This window comes from Protopterus annectens, chromosome 2.part0 (assembly GCF_019279795.1).
Source record: "Protopterus annectens isolate FY-2018-M chromosome 2.part0, PAN1.0, whole genome shotgun sequence".
Lineage (NCBI taxonomy): Eukaryota > Metazoa > Chordata > Ceratodontiformes > Protopteridae > Protopterus > Protopterus annectens.
Window position 1 is genome coordinate 886,453,834 of NC_056728.1, and position 17,159 is coordinate 886,470,992.

General features: G+C 40.4%; 1 protein-coding gene across 1 annotated transcript in view; it reads left to right on the forward strand.

Annotated features, from left to right (window-relative positions):
• The window catches only part of GC (GC vitamin D binding protein), a 641,498-nt gene that overhangs the window by 611,048 nt on the left and 13,291 nt on the right, over positions 1–17,159 (forward strand). Inside the window, exon 11 of the mRNA XM_044061140.1 lies at positions 14,098–14,230. Within this exon, the coding sequence (XP_043917075.1) occupies positions 14,098–14,230 (133 nt within the window). The remainder of the gene's footprint in view (positions 1–14,097; positions 14,231–17,159) is intronic.

Consider the following 17,159-nt stretch of genomic DNA (forward strand, 5'->3'; position numbering starts at 1 on the left):
TATAGATGTATATGTGACTACACATACACACACTGAGATATGTGCAGTAAGATACTTATGTAGTAGATGCACAGAATATGGAACAGCCACTATGCCTACAGTTAACACCTTAATGACCGGACACTGGATGAGCCACCCATACAAATGACAGTTGTTGCCTGCAACATATACCCACAGCGAGGTCATAGGATAAAACACCACACACAGGTCTGCAGAAATGGAAAACCATTATTTTTGTACTATTACAAATTTATATGCCATGTCATATAGCTGCTCAGACACTGACATCCATATAAACAGAGTAATGCAACTGTGAAACACACACACACACACACACACACACACACACACACACACACACACACAGACACACACACACACACACACAGACACACACACACACACACACACACACACACACACACACACACACACGCACACACAGTGCCTGTACTGACATGCATGGGTGCATTGATTTATGGGTGTATAGTGCTCAACTGTGCCAGACAGCTATACAAGGCTAGGTGATGGGTATACCTTGGCATCAAGCCACATGATAATGGACTGCATTGTGGCTCAGGGGTGTAGTTTCTGGATTTGCCTACAGAAGTGGGTATTTTATTCACCATCCAGTCACCTGGGTTACTATTGCATATGGCCAATGCTGTGCATTGCTTGCCATGTATGTGTTTCTTAGTCCATGACATGGACGGTATCTGTGATGTGCACACCTCCTACTTGCATGTACAGTGACATGTAAAACTGTACCTGGGGTGTCTGGTGCATGTTGTGTATACAGATTATCATCAGATGTGCCAAACCTGGCCTCATGTGGCGGGAGCTGGTAATGGAGGGCAGGTTTACCCTGCACCTACATTGATAGCATGCTAACAGCATTCCATGGTGTCAGTGGCATCTGTCCATAGAGGGCATGTTTTCAGGCATGGTATGTCCTTTGTGGGTCACATTTGATGGCACCACAGGTGTTGCAGGTGTCCATTGGCAAACATGGGGAAGGTGCACTGTCTGAATGTACGTGCCTATTGGACAGATGGACAGGGTGCCATGCCCTCTGTAGCCCACTGCAATCACTCCATAGTTACTATCGGTGGGCAATATGCAGTGTACTACCAATATAGTGGCCGTTGCCTAGACAAGTGTATGTGTGTATGAGACATGGATTGAGAGTGTTCTCTGGGTAATAGTAGGGGTGCTAACTTTGTTTGCCTTGCCTTGATGTCACATATATGGGTATGGATTTGCACTCCAGCCTCTCGGCTATTTCACATCTGTTATCTCTGTATGGTGGACATTGTGATATATACTAGGGCCACCAGATAAGAAAATTTCAAAACCCGCTCCACATTGGGCCCAGATGTTACACACTCATAACCACCTACACACAGGATACAAGTTACAAACACAGACACTCACACCTTTCCTTTCTGGGATTAGAACTCCTACTAAGTAGTTTATTACACTACAGCACTACGCAGTTATAGAAAGCACCCTGGAGATTACTGGAGTACTCCTTCCCCAAAGGTGTATTTCACATTGGTTGACATCAGCAGGATTGCCAATGTAGGGCATTCGAATTGTAGTGAATGTGGCTAGGATAAAATGCATTGCTCCCTACACAGATATTGAATCACATGGAAAACATCCACAACCAACATGTGTGGTTATAGAACCCCTAACAGAGGTGTATATCACACTACAGCATAAAACTGTTATAGGACGCACCACAGGGATTACTGCAGAACTCCTTCTCCAAAGGTATATTTCATATTGGATGACATCAGCAGGATTGCCAAAGTAGGGCATTTGAAATGTACTGAGTGTGACTAGTCTAAAATGCATTGCTCCCTACACAGACATTGAAACACACACAAAACATCCAGAACTACCATGGATAGGAATAAAACCCTACCAGAGTTCTATATCACACTACAGCAGTATGCAGTTACGGCACACGCTACAGAGATTACTGGGCTACATCCCTCCCAGAGGTGTATCTCTAGGTGGATGACAGCAACAGCCTTACCTAAGTAGAGCATTCAAATTGTATGCAGTGTGACTATCCTAAAAAGCATTGCTTTCTACACAGACACACACACACACACACACACACACAAACTTACCAAGTTTGGGATTAGAACTCCTACCTGACTAATTTACAATACTACAGCAGTACAGAGTTAGAGGATGTGCTACAGAGATTACTGGGCTACAACCAGCCCAGAGGTGTATTTCTAGGTGGATGACATCAGCAACCTTGCCAAAGTAGAGCATTTGAATTGTAGGGAGTGTGACTACCCTAAAAAGCATTGCTCTCTACACAGACAGACACACACAAACACACACACACTCTTGGGATTTGAATTCTTCCTAATTAATGTATCACACTACAGCAGTAGACAGTTATAGGATGTGCTATGGATGTGCTATGGAGATTACTGGGCTACAATCTTCCCAGAGGTGTAGTTCTAGGTGGATGACATCAGCAACCTTGACAAAGTAGAGCATTTGAATTGTAGGTATTGTGACTACCCTAAAAAGCATTGCTCTCTACACAGATAGACACACACACACTTGCCAAGTCTGGGATTAGAAGTCCTATCTATTTTATCACACTACAGCAGTACACTGTTATAGGACGTGCTGTGGAGATTACTGGGCTACAATCTTCCCAGAGGTGTATTTCTAGTGGATGACATCCGCAGCCTTGCCAAGGTAGAGCATTTGAATTGTAGGGAGTGTTGCTACTCTAAAAAGCATTGCTTTCTACACAGACAGACACACTTGCCAAGTCTGGGATTAGAACTCCTACTTAACTATTTTGTCACACTACAGCAGTACACAGTTATAGGCCACGCTATGGAGATTACTAGGCTACAACCTTCCCAGAGGTGTATATGTAGGTGGATGACATCAGCAGCCTTGCCAAAGTATAGCATTTGAATTGTAGGGAGTGTGACTTCCCTAAAAAGCATTGCTCTCTACACAGACAGAGTCAGACATGCACACACAGTTTCCATGTCTAGGATTAGAACTCCTACCTAACTAGTTTATCACACTGCAGCAGTATGCAGTTATGGGATGCGCCACAGAGATTACTAGGCTACAATTCTCCCAAAGGTGTATTTCACAGTGGATGACTTCAGCAGGCTTGCATAGTAGGGCTATGGGGAGAGCAGTGTGTGTGCATGGGCCGTATCCCATTCATCTAGAGGTTGACACACCACATACGGGCACAGACAGGGTCATATTACACAGGTACATGTATACATCTGCTAGATGACTACTTCCTTGTACAGTCATGTGGCACAGCTAGCCCATGCATCACATAGTCTGTACTGCTGACAGATACCGGTGGCTAGTATCTGTGGTTAGTGACATATGAACCTCATGTGGTTGTGACCCTTTGGCTTTGTGCTGGGTGGGACAGGCCTGGATGGATCCTTGTCACAGTCACCCTCTTCCACACATCTATGTACGTCTACCTTTGGCTTATTATAGTGTGTTTTCCTTACATATATGTCTATATTCCTATCCACTGTGTGTGCAAAGTATGAGTGTTGCATACTGAGGAGTGTCTACACTAACATCTGTGACTGCCAGATATGTCTGGTCTACTGGTATTTGCAGACATGGCCTTCTTGTGTTTAAGTGTGTGAGCATGCCCAGTATGCCCATCTGTACTGAATGTGTGGATCGAGTCCAGGTAGTTTGTACTGCAGTACTGACCTTTGTATTGTACACCTACAGGTACCATGCTGTTTCTGCAGGGTATCCGTCAATTATTTGCTATTGACTGTTACTACATTTCTGAATAGGATGGGGGGGCACACCTGACTATTTCTACATTTCTACACAGGATTGGGGGGCACACCTAACTATTGCTACATTTGTATGTAGGGTGGGGGAGGTACACCTGATTATTTCTGCATTTCTACACAGGATTGGGGGGGGCTACACCTGACTGTTATTACATTACTACATAGGATGAGGGGGCACACCTGACTATTTCTACATTTCTACACAGCACAGGATTTGGGGGGGGAGCACACCTGACTGTTAATACATTACTATGTAGGATGGGGGGCACACCTGACTATTTCTACATTTCTACACAGGATTGGGGGGACACACCTAACTGTTATTACATTACTATGTAGTATGGGGGGACACATGACACTTGCACACCTTTGTTAGGACTGTACTGGTATGTCAGGTACTCTATTTCATTCTGTATTCTTACCTATCATGCTGACTAAAAGCATACCAGTGTACTACAGATCATAGCTTTGTTTGCTCTACATATTAGTGTCTGACTTTCTACCCTTCAGAAGTAACATCTCACTGCCTGACCTGCTGTAGTCTGTCTGTGTAGGCCTGGGGGGAGGTTACCCATAGGCATCATTCAGAGGCTATGGCACAGGCTCTGTTTGGGTTTGTCTACACTTGTCCTGCTGGCTAGGACAGTTGTTTGGTATGTGAACCTCCCTGACTGGAATGTTTGAATCATGGACACACCTGTCTCCCAGCACATTTTCTGCAGTGGGTTTGTCACCCTGCCTAGTACTGGCTACTATGGTGACTCCAGTATGTTTTACAGATGTCATTGTGCCACTGTGTGTGTCTACTTTCTGCTGCCATAACATTCAGCCACTCAATTCCCTTGCATGCTCACATCCATACCATAGATACAGGTAACAATACATTCTTCTCCATTTGGCAATTTGTAGGTCGACTGACTTACCTTGTTGGTGTTCCAGGATTGAGAATGGTACAGGAAGGCTGCCTGTGTTGGATGCACATAGTACACTCCCTATACATAGCTACATGGCTAAACACAGGTAGTGTCATGTTTAGCATCCCTTTTACTGTATGTGCGAGTCAGAGAGAGGTGTTATTCCCTGGGTCCCTACTGTGTCAGTGTATGTGCTAGGCATTGTGTCTTTGCCATGGCCTCAGCATACTGGGCACACCTCCATCTGCCTACTGGGGCAGGCTCAGGTTGTTCCTCCTCCGAGTCACTCTGTGCCCTTGCAGGCTTTGGCATTGGTGGGGGGCTATGTGGCCCTGCCCCATGATGTTCCTGCTGCAGCTGTTTCTGCAGGTTCATATTGTGTAGCATGGCACATACCATAACAATTTGGGTACATGTAGCTGGTGAGTTCTGCAAGGCTCCATCGGATGTGTCCAGACACTGGAACCATGACCTGAGCATCCCAAACACATGATCTATTATAAGTATGGTCTGTGTGTGTGCCTCATTATGGCGCTCTTGTTCAGGTGTGTGTACATTTCTGATGGGTGTCATCAGCCACGGCTCCAGTGTGTAGCCATCATCCTCCACTAGGTGACTGTAAGGGATGTCCCCATTGGCAAATCTCTGGTACAGCTGCATCAGATGCCAAATGTGAGAATCGTGATAGCTTCCAGGGCAGCCAGCACACACATTCATTATAATGCCCTGGGCATCACACACAACCTGGCAGTTGATGGAGGGGATGCCCCTGCGGTTGATGTAGGCCCTACCATGATAACCAGGTGGTGCTTTGATGCATATGTGTGTGAAGTCTATAGCACCCACTAGCTCAGGGTATTCTGCTATTTGGTGGAAGAGACGCATATTGCTATCCAACACCTCACGGGTGTTGGGGAAATATACGTGCTCACTGGCGTGTGCTGACATGACATCCAGGAACTGGTGGAATACACTGAATGCTGATGCATGTGAGATCACCATGATATCCTCAGTTGAGCTTTGCGAGGGGTATCCACTGAGATGGGTTCCCCTTGGTCAGTTTGGTGTGTCAGGCATGGCCGGCACAGCTCAACTATTTGCTGTAGGAGGTCCCTGTCCACCCTATAGTGCTCCACTATCTCCAGCTCATGTAGCCCCTGGTAGGTTACCCTGGGACTGTACACTCTTCTCCATCTCCTCACTGTGGGTTGCTTGGCAGTATTCACATCCTCACCACCCCCACCATCTTGCACATGTTATTCTATGTTGCTTGCTGCAGTCCCTCTCATTTTGTAGGTTTGTTTGTTAAACGTTCCCCACTTGTATACACCAGTGGTGTAGAGTATGGGAAAAACCAGAGTGGAAGGTGTTTGCATAGTTTATATTAGTGTTCTGGGCTGGGCTGGTCTGCTACCTGTGTAATTGGCTGATTCTGATTCATTTCACCTGCCAGCTATGCTAGTTCTCCTTGATTACCTTCCTACTGCTGTTTTCCCTTCCCATTGCCTTCCTGTTTAAGCCCGGGGGCACGCCATGCAAACAGACTGCTCAAATGTGCACAGTGCTGCTATTTCCTGGTTTAACTTTTTTTTCTTCCCGTAAAACCCGGTGCTGGGCACGCACACCCACTTAGGCAATGTAAAGAGTGCTAGGCAGATTCAGACACACTCCCTAGCTTAGCTGTGCTAAGGTAGGAGCAAACCTGAGCCACGGGGCTCCAATCCGTTTACAGTATGCCTGAAACACATCCCCATGATGTCACCTAACACCTAGGCTTGCACCAAGCTATTCCTACTCTTACACTGTTGGGACCTGACTAGCATGCTGGGGAAAACTGGGATTCACTATCATTCCCCTCAGTTGCATAAGATTGCCTGCTAATGCATAGTTACATGTCTCACACTGAGCTTCCCCTCTTAGCAACCACTTCTCACTGGACATGTTGTCTTCTGCCTGCCATTGACTTGCATGGCAGAATAGTGATTTTAGTTCGAATGCTTAATTTAGGTTAATTTTGTTATTTTCCCCTCGATCCCATTTGCGCGCCGCTGCCCTGCGCTTAAACAGCTGAGATCGGCTAAAAAAAGTAAAAGTTTTTTTTTTTTTTCACTGTTTGCAATGCTAATGGCCTTATACTTGGCCATTGGCATGCTTCCTAAGTGATATGCAGCCTTTATTTGGAACTGTCACAGCTCCGTTTTGGATTTTGCAGAAATGTACTCGATTACTAACCGAGTACATTTCTGCAGATTGCAATAGTCCTGCACAGCCAGTTGCAAGATTCCTGGATCGTGAAATCCCCTCATTTGCATGGATTTCTCCTGCAAATGGGGTGATTTGCATACAGGGGCTTAGTCCGTGCAGGACTAGTGCAGGAGCGCTTGTGTACGCCCCTGCAGGCTGTTCCTGGATCGCACGGCAGACATATTGCCTGCTAGAGATCCTGCACTGATCTTGCATGCTGTGCAAGGCATAGAAAATCCGGGGGTATGGCTTTCAGTCTTTGTTGATCTACATAAATTAGTACAGCATACTTTATAGTCATCTGATAGGTAAACATTTAAGGCACTGTACAGTAAAAAATTGAGAATACTATTAGTGCTTGAATTAAAAAGGAATTACAAAGCACACAGACACACACACACACACACACACACACACACACACACACACACACACACACACACACACACTCCCTTGTGTTATTCCATATTTTAAGGGTATCATAGGGAAAACAAGTATGCCACAAATAATTCCTAATCACTACAACAGATTGCCACTAGCAGATTCTGTGGTATCCTTCAAATCATTGCTTAGACAGCTGGGTAGGAAAATACTGTGTTCCGATTAAGATACTACAGCATGTGCTCCATATTCACCTGTATGCCCGAGTATATGCTATTGCTTTCCATGAAGTTGTCTATGAATTAAGCAAAATCCTTTATACTTCTTTGTTCCCTAGGGACATTCCAGTACTCCTAGTACAGTTTGCAAAGATAGCATCTCCAAAGTAGTTGTAGCTTACAGTTTACTTTAAGAGTTGACTTCCAGTGGGACATAGGTTTTAGTAAATGTGATACCAGACCAGGAAGGAGTATGGTAAGCAAAGTAAAAATGAACAAGATTAACCTAAGTATATATGAAAATTACACCCTATTTAATAGCCTGTGTAAGTTGCAATGCTGTGTCCTTGAAGGGTTATAAATGGCATGTTTAGCATAATTAATGTATAAGCAATCTATATTAGATTTACTGATGGAATAGTAACAAGGGAAATGGCAATTCTAAAGAACATATTTGGAAACAGAACTTTAGAAATACATTTCCTTCTAGTGCTGGTGGACAGGCAGTCCTTAACTCAGTACAGGCAGCCAAGAAATTGATTACTCTTTTTACTGCAGACTCCATGCATATATAATAAACAGGAGTAATTGAGAGTTACGCTCAGGTAATTTATGCTGGCAGTGCTTTCAGGAAAGACATCTTTGGTTGTATCATGCAGATACTGTAAAGTGTGTGGAGAAACAGTATAGGCTGCAAAACAAAACTGACAAGAGGTGGCAAGCATTCTTCAAATAAGGTTCAGTTCTAATGAATCCTTTCTGGTCAATGCAGTACTCATGTGGAAGCACTTTGTAAAGTGCTTCCACATCAGTACTGACTAATATAGTGTCTAGCTTTTCTGCAGGAAGCTGAACTTGAAAAATCATTTTTCATGAAAATGGAATGAAATATGTACATGTCAGACAGGATGAGAACCAAGAAATGAGGAATGAAAAATACAGCCATGTATCTAAATGGAAGAAACTATGTACATTCTGCCTACCTGTCCACCAAACTTCATGGACATACAAGGAGAAATGCAAGGAGGACATCTGAAGAATTCTTACCAAGAAAATGTAATAGCTTGTCCCCAAAATGAACTGGCAACACTAAAAAGCCTTAGCAATCGCAAAAAGAGGAGAATGATGAAGGCAGACATAGGTAGTTTATCTTCATTACTGATGCTGATTTCTACAGCCATACATTTGAGGTAATAATGGGAAATCAGGATATTGATCACATCAAGCAAGCCTACAGACTGCTGAACACAAGACTGGCTGCTCTGAACTCATGTTTTCTTCTTAAAGATGATCTAGTTACTTTTCTCACAGTCAGGCACCTCGTAACACTCCAGTTTTTTGTCATCCTCAAGTCACAAAAAATCTGACTGACCCACCATGTCATCCAGTGATAGTGGAAAGGTGCTCTGTCACTGAGCCCTAATTAATTTATTTGGAATTTCAAAGAAAATAAATTGCTTGAAATGCTTTATCTTACATCTTGAACAATCTGGACTTTCTGAAAAAGGTGAGAGAAATTAGGATGAAGCCAGACACTATATTACTGGCCACTGATGTTGAAACACTTTACATGGTGCTGCCACATGATTACTGCATTGGGTAATCAAAGAATTCATGGAAAAAATAATTTTCCACCAACACGAGGAAAATACACAGAGTAGGTGAGTTTTTGGACATATTACTTAAAAACAAGTTCTTAAATTTTAATCAGAAATGGTCCAAACAAACAAGAGTAATAGTAGTGGAAGCAGCAATGTCATCATGCCTGGGAAGCACAGCCTTAGCAAATTGGGTAGAAAATACTATTTATAACTCCAAGTACTTCCCATATATGAGCTGCTATTAATGTTTCATCTATGATATTTTCATCATATGAATCAGCTCAGTGGTCAGAGTTAAGAAGTTTTTTGACTTGACTGAAAATTCCACAAGTTCCCTGGATTTCATTAACCACTACAGCTTTTAATAAAATTTCTGGATCTAAGAGTTTTCAAAAAAAGAAAATGTTAAACAATGACCTGTTTAGAAAACTCACATGGGTAAAGCTGTTAGTATGTTAAAACAGTATGTACCCTAAAATCACCAATAAAAAAGGTTACAAAGTCACATGGCTTGGGGATAGCCTACGTGTGCCTGGAGAAATGACATGGTTTCTACACAACCTGGACTATCTGCAAAGGGAATTTCCTGAAAAGGGTACAATGAGAACCCGATGAAAGACATACTGGCACCCATTACTACCTTAAAACAGAACAACAACCCTGCTGTACTTAACTTTACCATTAACAGAACAAACAAATCACAAACTGCTTCATCACATCTGTACCTGAACTTAAAAGCCTGGAGAATAATAACTTTTATTAACAGTTAGATGCATTTCTGTTCATAGCCCTTCATTTCATACAAAATCAATTTTAACTGTGATTATATTCACATAGGTTAAGTAATACATAACCATGATGAAAATATTAGCTAATTTAACTTCAAAAGGTTAGAATCACTCGTTAGTTTATATGTAGCAGTGCCCTTTGAAGTAGTATTTTCTCAGTCTAATTTCCAAGACATCTGTTAGTATTATTATTTCTAATAAGCATATGTTTTAAAACTTTCATACTAGGATTTATTAGTGGTTTACATGCACTCATTGTTTAATATTACCAAGTCTGTTTTCTTCTAGCATTGACATCAAGTTTGTCATGTAGTTGCATTTATTATTTATTGGAGCTAACATATGACTGCACACAATTGTACTGTTCTTTTATTGATCTGATGAAGCCCTGGCTCCTTACTGGAAGATAGGCCAAAGTGCTTTAGACGCCTTAATTTTAATTTACTTACTTGCATCAATTTTAATAACAGTTATAAACTGATTTTTTTATAAAAGGTAAATGATACCTTTTCCTTTATATCAGCATAGACTTCCAACCAGATTCTTATCTCTAAGATTGTTTAACCTTTTTTGCTTATACTTTATATTGTGTTTATTATTATTTACGTTACTCCTGTAAATTTTTTACTTGCATAATTTGTACTGTGAATTTAATGTACTTGTACAATTTGCACTATGGAGTTTTTCTCTACAGGCTTCCGCTGAAAAAGTGCACAAGCTCAGTCAGACTATCCCTGTCAACAAATGTCAAATAAATACATACATTTTGTATAGAACCACCCCAGGCTCAGGATTCATTCATCCAGACATCTCGGCTCTGAGCCCTGTGATCAAAGACAGTCATAAAATACTTGACTTATCAGCCTTCTTACAGCAGAGTGCACTGTTGTTATATTTTTGCAGTTCCACATTTAACACCATATTCTTCCATTTAAGAGAACAAGCCTGTGGCTTATATTAATATTTACAAATGACAGAGTTATCTACAAAATTCTATCTGGCTGGGCTGGCAGCCTTCACCGATCCTCACATCTCCTACCACAGAATGAGCTTGTGTTAGTTTTACAAGCTGCAGCATCTGCACATGAATATTGGTAGTGGATCTAGCTTCATATGATACCTAATCCTTCCTAGTGCTATAATAACAATCTATGAAGTAATCTATATGTGCCTTAGATATAGACACATTGCATATGTTGTCTTTATATGGAGCATACTAAAATAGGAGTACAAATTTCTGAAATGAAATAGTTGAAATAAGGTAATTTAACCCTGCCCAATTCATTGTCATAGAATGCTGCAACCTATAATAGACTTAGCATGTAGAGAGCCCTTGTTTGGCTCTTAGCACACTATTTGTAACTGATATATCACAAGATAGTTATATTCATTCTTTCATGGAAAGGATGGTACATTGCTTGATGCAAAGGATACAAAGTAAATGCTCCCAGTCACTGGAACAGCTAGACTGCTACCAGCATGGTCATGACTAGCTGCAGTTATGATTACAAAAGCATAATTCTTAAGGGTTATAACATGTATGTGTTAGTATTTGCTGCCTATTTTTACAATCACAAAAGACATCTACTTATCATATCATAGGTAGGTCAAAGGTACTAATGGATGTGCATAGCCAGTGACAATAGGTATATACAGTGTATCTTATCGATTAGGCACTAGTTACATAGGACTGGAATACAGTCCATTAGCTATAATCTATTCATAACCAGTAGGATGAGATATGCAGAACTGGAATGAAAGATGAGACCTGTTCTACTTTAGATTGATCAAACAGCCCATGGCATACATTTATGGGTCTATATTAGATAATCGAACTTTTAAAAGTTCGACACCGTATGATCAAACTTTTAAAAGTTCAAACATCTAAGAAAAAAAATAAACTACAAAAAAAACATACCTGAACATTTTAAGCATGGAAAAAGCACCCCTGCACCCCCTACACCCTCCGCTCTTTAAATATACTAACTCCGAGATCACACTACAGTACAGAAAAGGGAAATCTTCCCTTTCCGCCCTGTAGAGAGATCTCCGTTAAAGCGTTTGACCTTTCAAAAATTCGATCATATGGTGGCGACCATATGACACTCGAACTTTTGAAAGTTCGATTATCTAATATAGGTCCTACATTTATGACCCTATCTCAAGTGAATAGACAATGAACTATATGCCTGTTAAAGGACATATAATTAATGCAACTTAAGTAAACTGGAATTATATATGGTGAAGCTTTGTTAAGGGCAAAAGTGCTTATCTGTTTAATATATTTTATTTTTGAATAAAGAACTTCTTAAGTTGTAAATTCTTTGTTACTTTGAAGTCTCAACTGACTTTAAGGAGTCTCAACCGGCAACTTTGATGCTTATAAAGTATCAAGTTTTCAACTTTACCCTGTATTTATCTACATCTATATCTATATCTATATCTATATCTATCTATATATAGATATAGATATAGCTATAGATGTATATCCATTGCTGATATGATGTATTCTATATTCTTCATTTAAAAAATTAAAATTCTATTTACCTAACCCATTTTTGATTTTATGAGTGATTTGTCTAATTGTCCTTAGTAATGACTGTAAGTTTTAATTAAATGCTCTCTAGGTCAAGGAGTGCAGTGATTGTGCTTCAAAAATGGGAATAAAGATATGTCTGTTATGCAATCCTCTGTTGATTGACATGGTCATAACAGCTTATGAGCCGGTCTTGCAATGCAGCAAATATGGCAACTCCACTGCACAGCATCATCAACAATTTTACAGCTTTAAAAGTTGTAATCCACTTCATGCTGCCACACAAATAACAAGAATGTAACAAAGTAAACTGCCTAAAACATTTAAAGCTGTTGGCTGTCTGTGTGGCAACACTAAGTGAGTTACAACTCTAAAGAAAAGAAAGGTGCTTAATAAGCTTGTATTTTCATAATAACAGAGTGTAATCATGAAGCTCCATGCATTACAAGTTGTTGATGATCGGAGAACTAATCATAAAGTCATTATATTAAATTGTTTTATTTTATTCTACTATATACTGTACAAGTTTTAGAGTTTTAATAGGTCCTATCTCTAATCTTAATCGTGACTAAATTCATAGCCTTAACCCTCTTTACCAATTGCCAGACTATATTTTTAGTTGTAGTATTCCTCATGTGGATTCAAACCTTGCACCTTTTGCACTCTAATAGAGTAAAGCATCATTAACACATTGAGCTGTTAAGGAAGATAATTAATTCAACTAGCTGGTGTAGGAATAGAAACCACAGTCTCTACAGCAAAGGCGAGTGTGCAGCTTCCTGTTGAACTACTGAGGAAGATAGTAGAGTTATTCCACATTTCCTGCCTGCTACCGGACACACACACACATGCACACACACATGCACACACACACACGCACACACACACACACACACACACACACACACACACACACACACACACACACACACACACACACACACACACACACACACACACGTCTTTTTAAGTATTCACTGATGGTAGCATGTCAGCTTATAAGTAAGTTTATTTGTCTTTCTATCTTATTGCAACTATTCCATTTGAGAAACTTGTATTCAGCTGATTTTCATAACAAGGGATTGTGAATTCACAACTCCTCTTCCGATGACTGATCTTCCTTTGACAGGTAGCTGTACAATGCTTTCATCATGTTTTTGAATCACAGTATTGGATAATTGGAGGGTTGTTAGGAGACTGTGTCATTGAGCCATGACATTATCTTACATAATTGTAAGGCATGGTGCTTAGTTGTATTAAACAACCCAGACTCTATTACTTTAACACAATACACACGTACACATGCATGCACACGCACACAGACTCACACGCACGCACGCACACACGCACGCACACACTGCACACCTTACAACAACTTTTAACAAAATGACATCACCGTGATTTAATTTAGCACTGTGCCAGACCTGATGGATGAACACGTAGCATTTTACTTACTTAAAAGGATTTATATCAACAAGAGAGAATTTCAGAGCTCTCCTGCATCACAGCACATGCATATCTGAATGAAGACTATTTCCATTTCAGATTTAAACTATCTTTTGTTTTTAACTCCTAGGGTTCAAGACAGCTTTCGTGAACAGCATCCTGAAGCAACAGAAGAGGAGTTAAAAGCATTAGTTGATCAACGTACCGAGTTTGCCTCAACGTGCTGTATCCCAAGAGGACCAATGGTCTACTGTGAAAATATGGTAAACACAAATTTTGGTTTTTGTTTATATGTCTGCATTTCCTGCTCATGAGAAGTAAGTTTACCTGTGTTCTGTGGGTTAAAGTTCATTTCTCAGTAAAGCACAACTTACCTCAAGAGATTGGAACTATAATTGTTTTTCACATGTAAGCTTCTCACATAGCTGGACAGCAAGTAAGGTGTGAACAAATTCTGAAAAGTATTCATTACTGTCATTGCAAGCTTTTGACACAAAAAGTTATTTACAAAGGAGGGACTGAAATGAGTGATGCAAAAAAAGAAATGCCAATCCACTGGGAGTCATTTTGCCATTTTTTTATACTCCTTCATGAAGGGCACTAGGTCATTAACTGAAATTGTATACAGTGCCTATAGAATTCTTAAATATAGAAGGGAAATTAAATAAAATATCACATTTAGTTATGCATCTGCTTTTTTGACTAGTTATGGAGTATTGCTCTGACAATGTGGAAGTGGAGAAGTATGACACAAGTCCCAATTCCTCACCAAAAAGATTGAAACACACTTAATATCGCTATCCCTTTCTGATTTACCTCAGATTGTCTACTGTACCTACCAGCATTCTGTAGCCCTCCAGAATTTTGTACATTTTTGATTACACTTCCTTATGTCCTACTTCACCATCAATCAATGTGTACCACATATCTTTTCCTTGCATTATGTCCAAGTGTATTTTAATGGCCTACTGCTCATTTTTAGCCCAGTGAATTTTACCATTTCAGCTTAACTTTTCACCTGGACCACAGGATGTGTCTTAGTATGCACTATCTGATCTGTTAATTAGCATTATTGAATGATTTTTGTTTGTTTTGTACTTATATTTTATATATGGCATGTATGTATGTAGATATGTATCTAAATTCTCATTAATGCCTTGTAAACTCTGTAATTTGTTTCTTTTTATCGAGCTTTTCTCCTCTGGTCTCCATTAAAATGGACCAACAGCCCAGTGGATCAACCCAGTTAACAAAAGGCAAATAAATAATTAAATCTGTGGTTGCATCTGTATATGCTGTAGGTGTACACTTGGCGGAAAATCTCTACCAGCAGCACTTTCTGCCCTGTTATCAACAGGCATCACTGCATTACAGACTGCTAGATTATGTGACCTTTTACCCTAAGTCTAGAACACCTAAATAAAAAAATGCATTGGTCTATCCTCAGACCCAGATGTTCTCCTCATATAATGCACCATATCAGTTTGTAGGTCAATAAATTCTACTTATGGCCCTATTGCTGAAGGCTATTCACATACTTCTCCACAAACTTTATTACATTTCTCCATTCAGCTTCCTTCTGCAGAACTATTATTTTAAAATTTTATCAGGGAACTCTGGCCTTTAAATCTTCCTGACTGTTTTGTACATACTCAGTTTTACACTTTAACTGCTGCATTTTGTCATTGTAGAGGGAGATTGGTGTCCGGTTCGATTCTCAGCTAGAGCGTCTTCTGCGTGGAGACATGCGTGAATGGGCGTACCTTCATTGAAGGTTGTGCGTCAGGGCTGGTAACTCGGCACGTAAAAATCAACTACCAATCATTAGCGGATAGGAGTTCCACTGTGGCGATCCCTAACCGGGAAAAGCCGAAAGACACAACAAGAGGGAGATTGGTATCTGTAACGACCCAGTTATCTTCTTTTATTTCTTGTACCTCCTTATGTTCTGACATTCTTGATCCATATTGCTGAGACCGCCATTAATAGAGTTCTCAGTTCTGATTTCCATCTCTGATTTTCTGAGAATACGGATGAGATTTTCTTCAACACTTTTTCTCTGTCATTCTTTACATTTCAGAAAATTGTAGCAAGATTCCATACCTTCTGCTAGACACTTTACATTTCATTATGAACCAGCTTCACACTCACATTATGAAAATGACATGGGATAATTAATGGATCCATTAAATCATGCCTTCATCTTAGTACAAGCTTAACAGTGCCCTCCACTGTCAGATCCTTTGACTGGCTTTGTGGAAGTAAGTAAACCATCCACAAAGGCAAATATAAAAGACAACTACTCCAGGATATCCTCTGCAAGGGAAGCAAAAAGGATTTCTCCTAGCTTATCATGAATCCATAACCTTTAGCCATGAGATGAATTAGAAAGGATTTCTTACCATGGGGTCTCGACAGAGTAAACCAAGTCTGGTTGGCCTAACAGGGAAACGCTATGAAACCCTTCATTGAGTCCTCAGACACTATGGCCTGAAAAATGTAACACTCTCAGCGTCCTGGAAATACCAACATTCCATACCAAACACCAAAGTGGTGCTGAAATTGTGAAAATCAAATACATTAAAAGGTATCAGTCATGGCCAGTGACACCACTAAGGCATTTTGTAGGAATAAATGCATGACCTCTGCTGGGTCACCATCTAAAATATGGTGCACCTGTTAAAGTCATCCTAGTCCAGAAATGGCTGGATCCCACAGATAGACTTTGGAATGAAGAATATGCAAGAATAAAATCATCCTTATGTCCAAAGAAGCAGGAGATTCTTTGAAGAGCAGAGATTAAGAATAACCTAGCAGCTGTGCACAGATGACTTGATCTCTTAAGGATGTTCTTTAAAAAGCACAACCAAAGTGCTATATGATGTAACTATTGATGTAACTATTGCTATATGATGTAACTATTGATGTAACTCTTGCTATATGATGTAACTATATGAGTACAGTGCATGGAGATTGTTCTTTAAGTTAGGGGAAAAAAAATCAGAGAACTGTCTCTCGTGCATTTTCAGGGATTGTTAGGACATCTGTGGAGCTGCAGGTAAGCTTCTTTTCTTGCAGAATTTGCAGGGTTTCTAAGAAGAGTAGACTGACTGATGTTGTTTTACCTGTGTTCATGATAACACATATTCCCTTCTTTTCCCATTCCTTCATATGTCTTGAATGATCTCATTT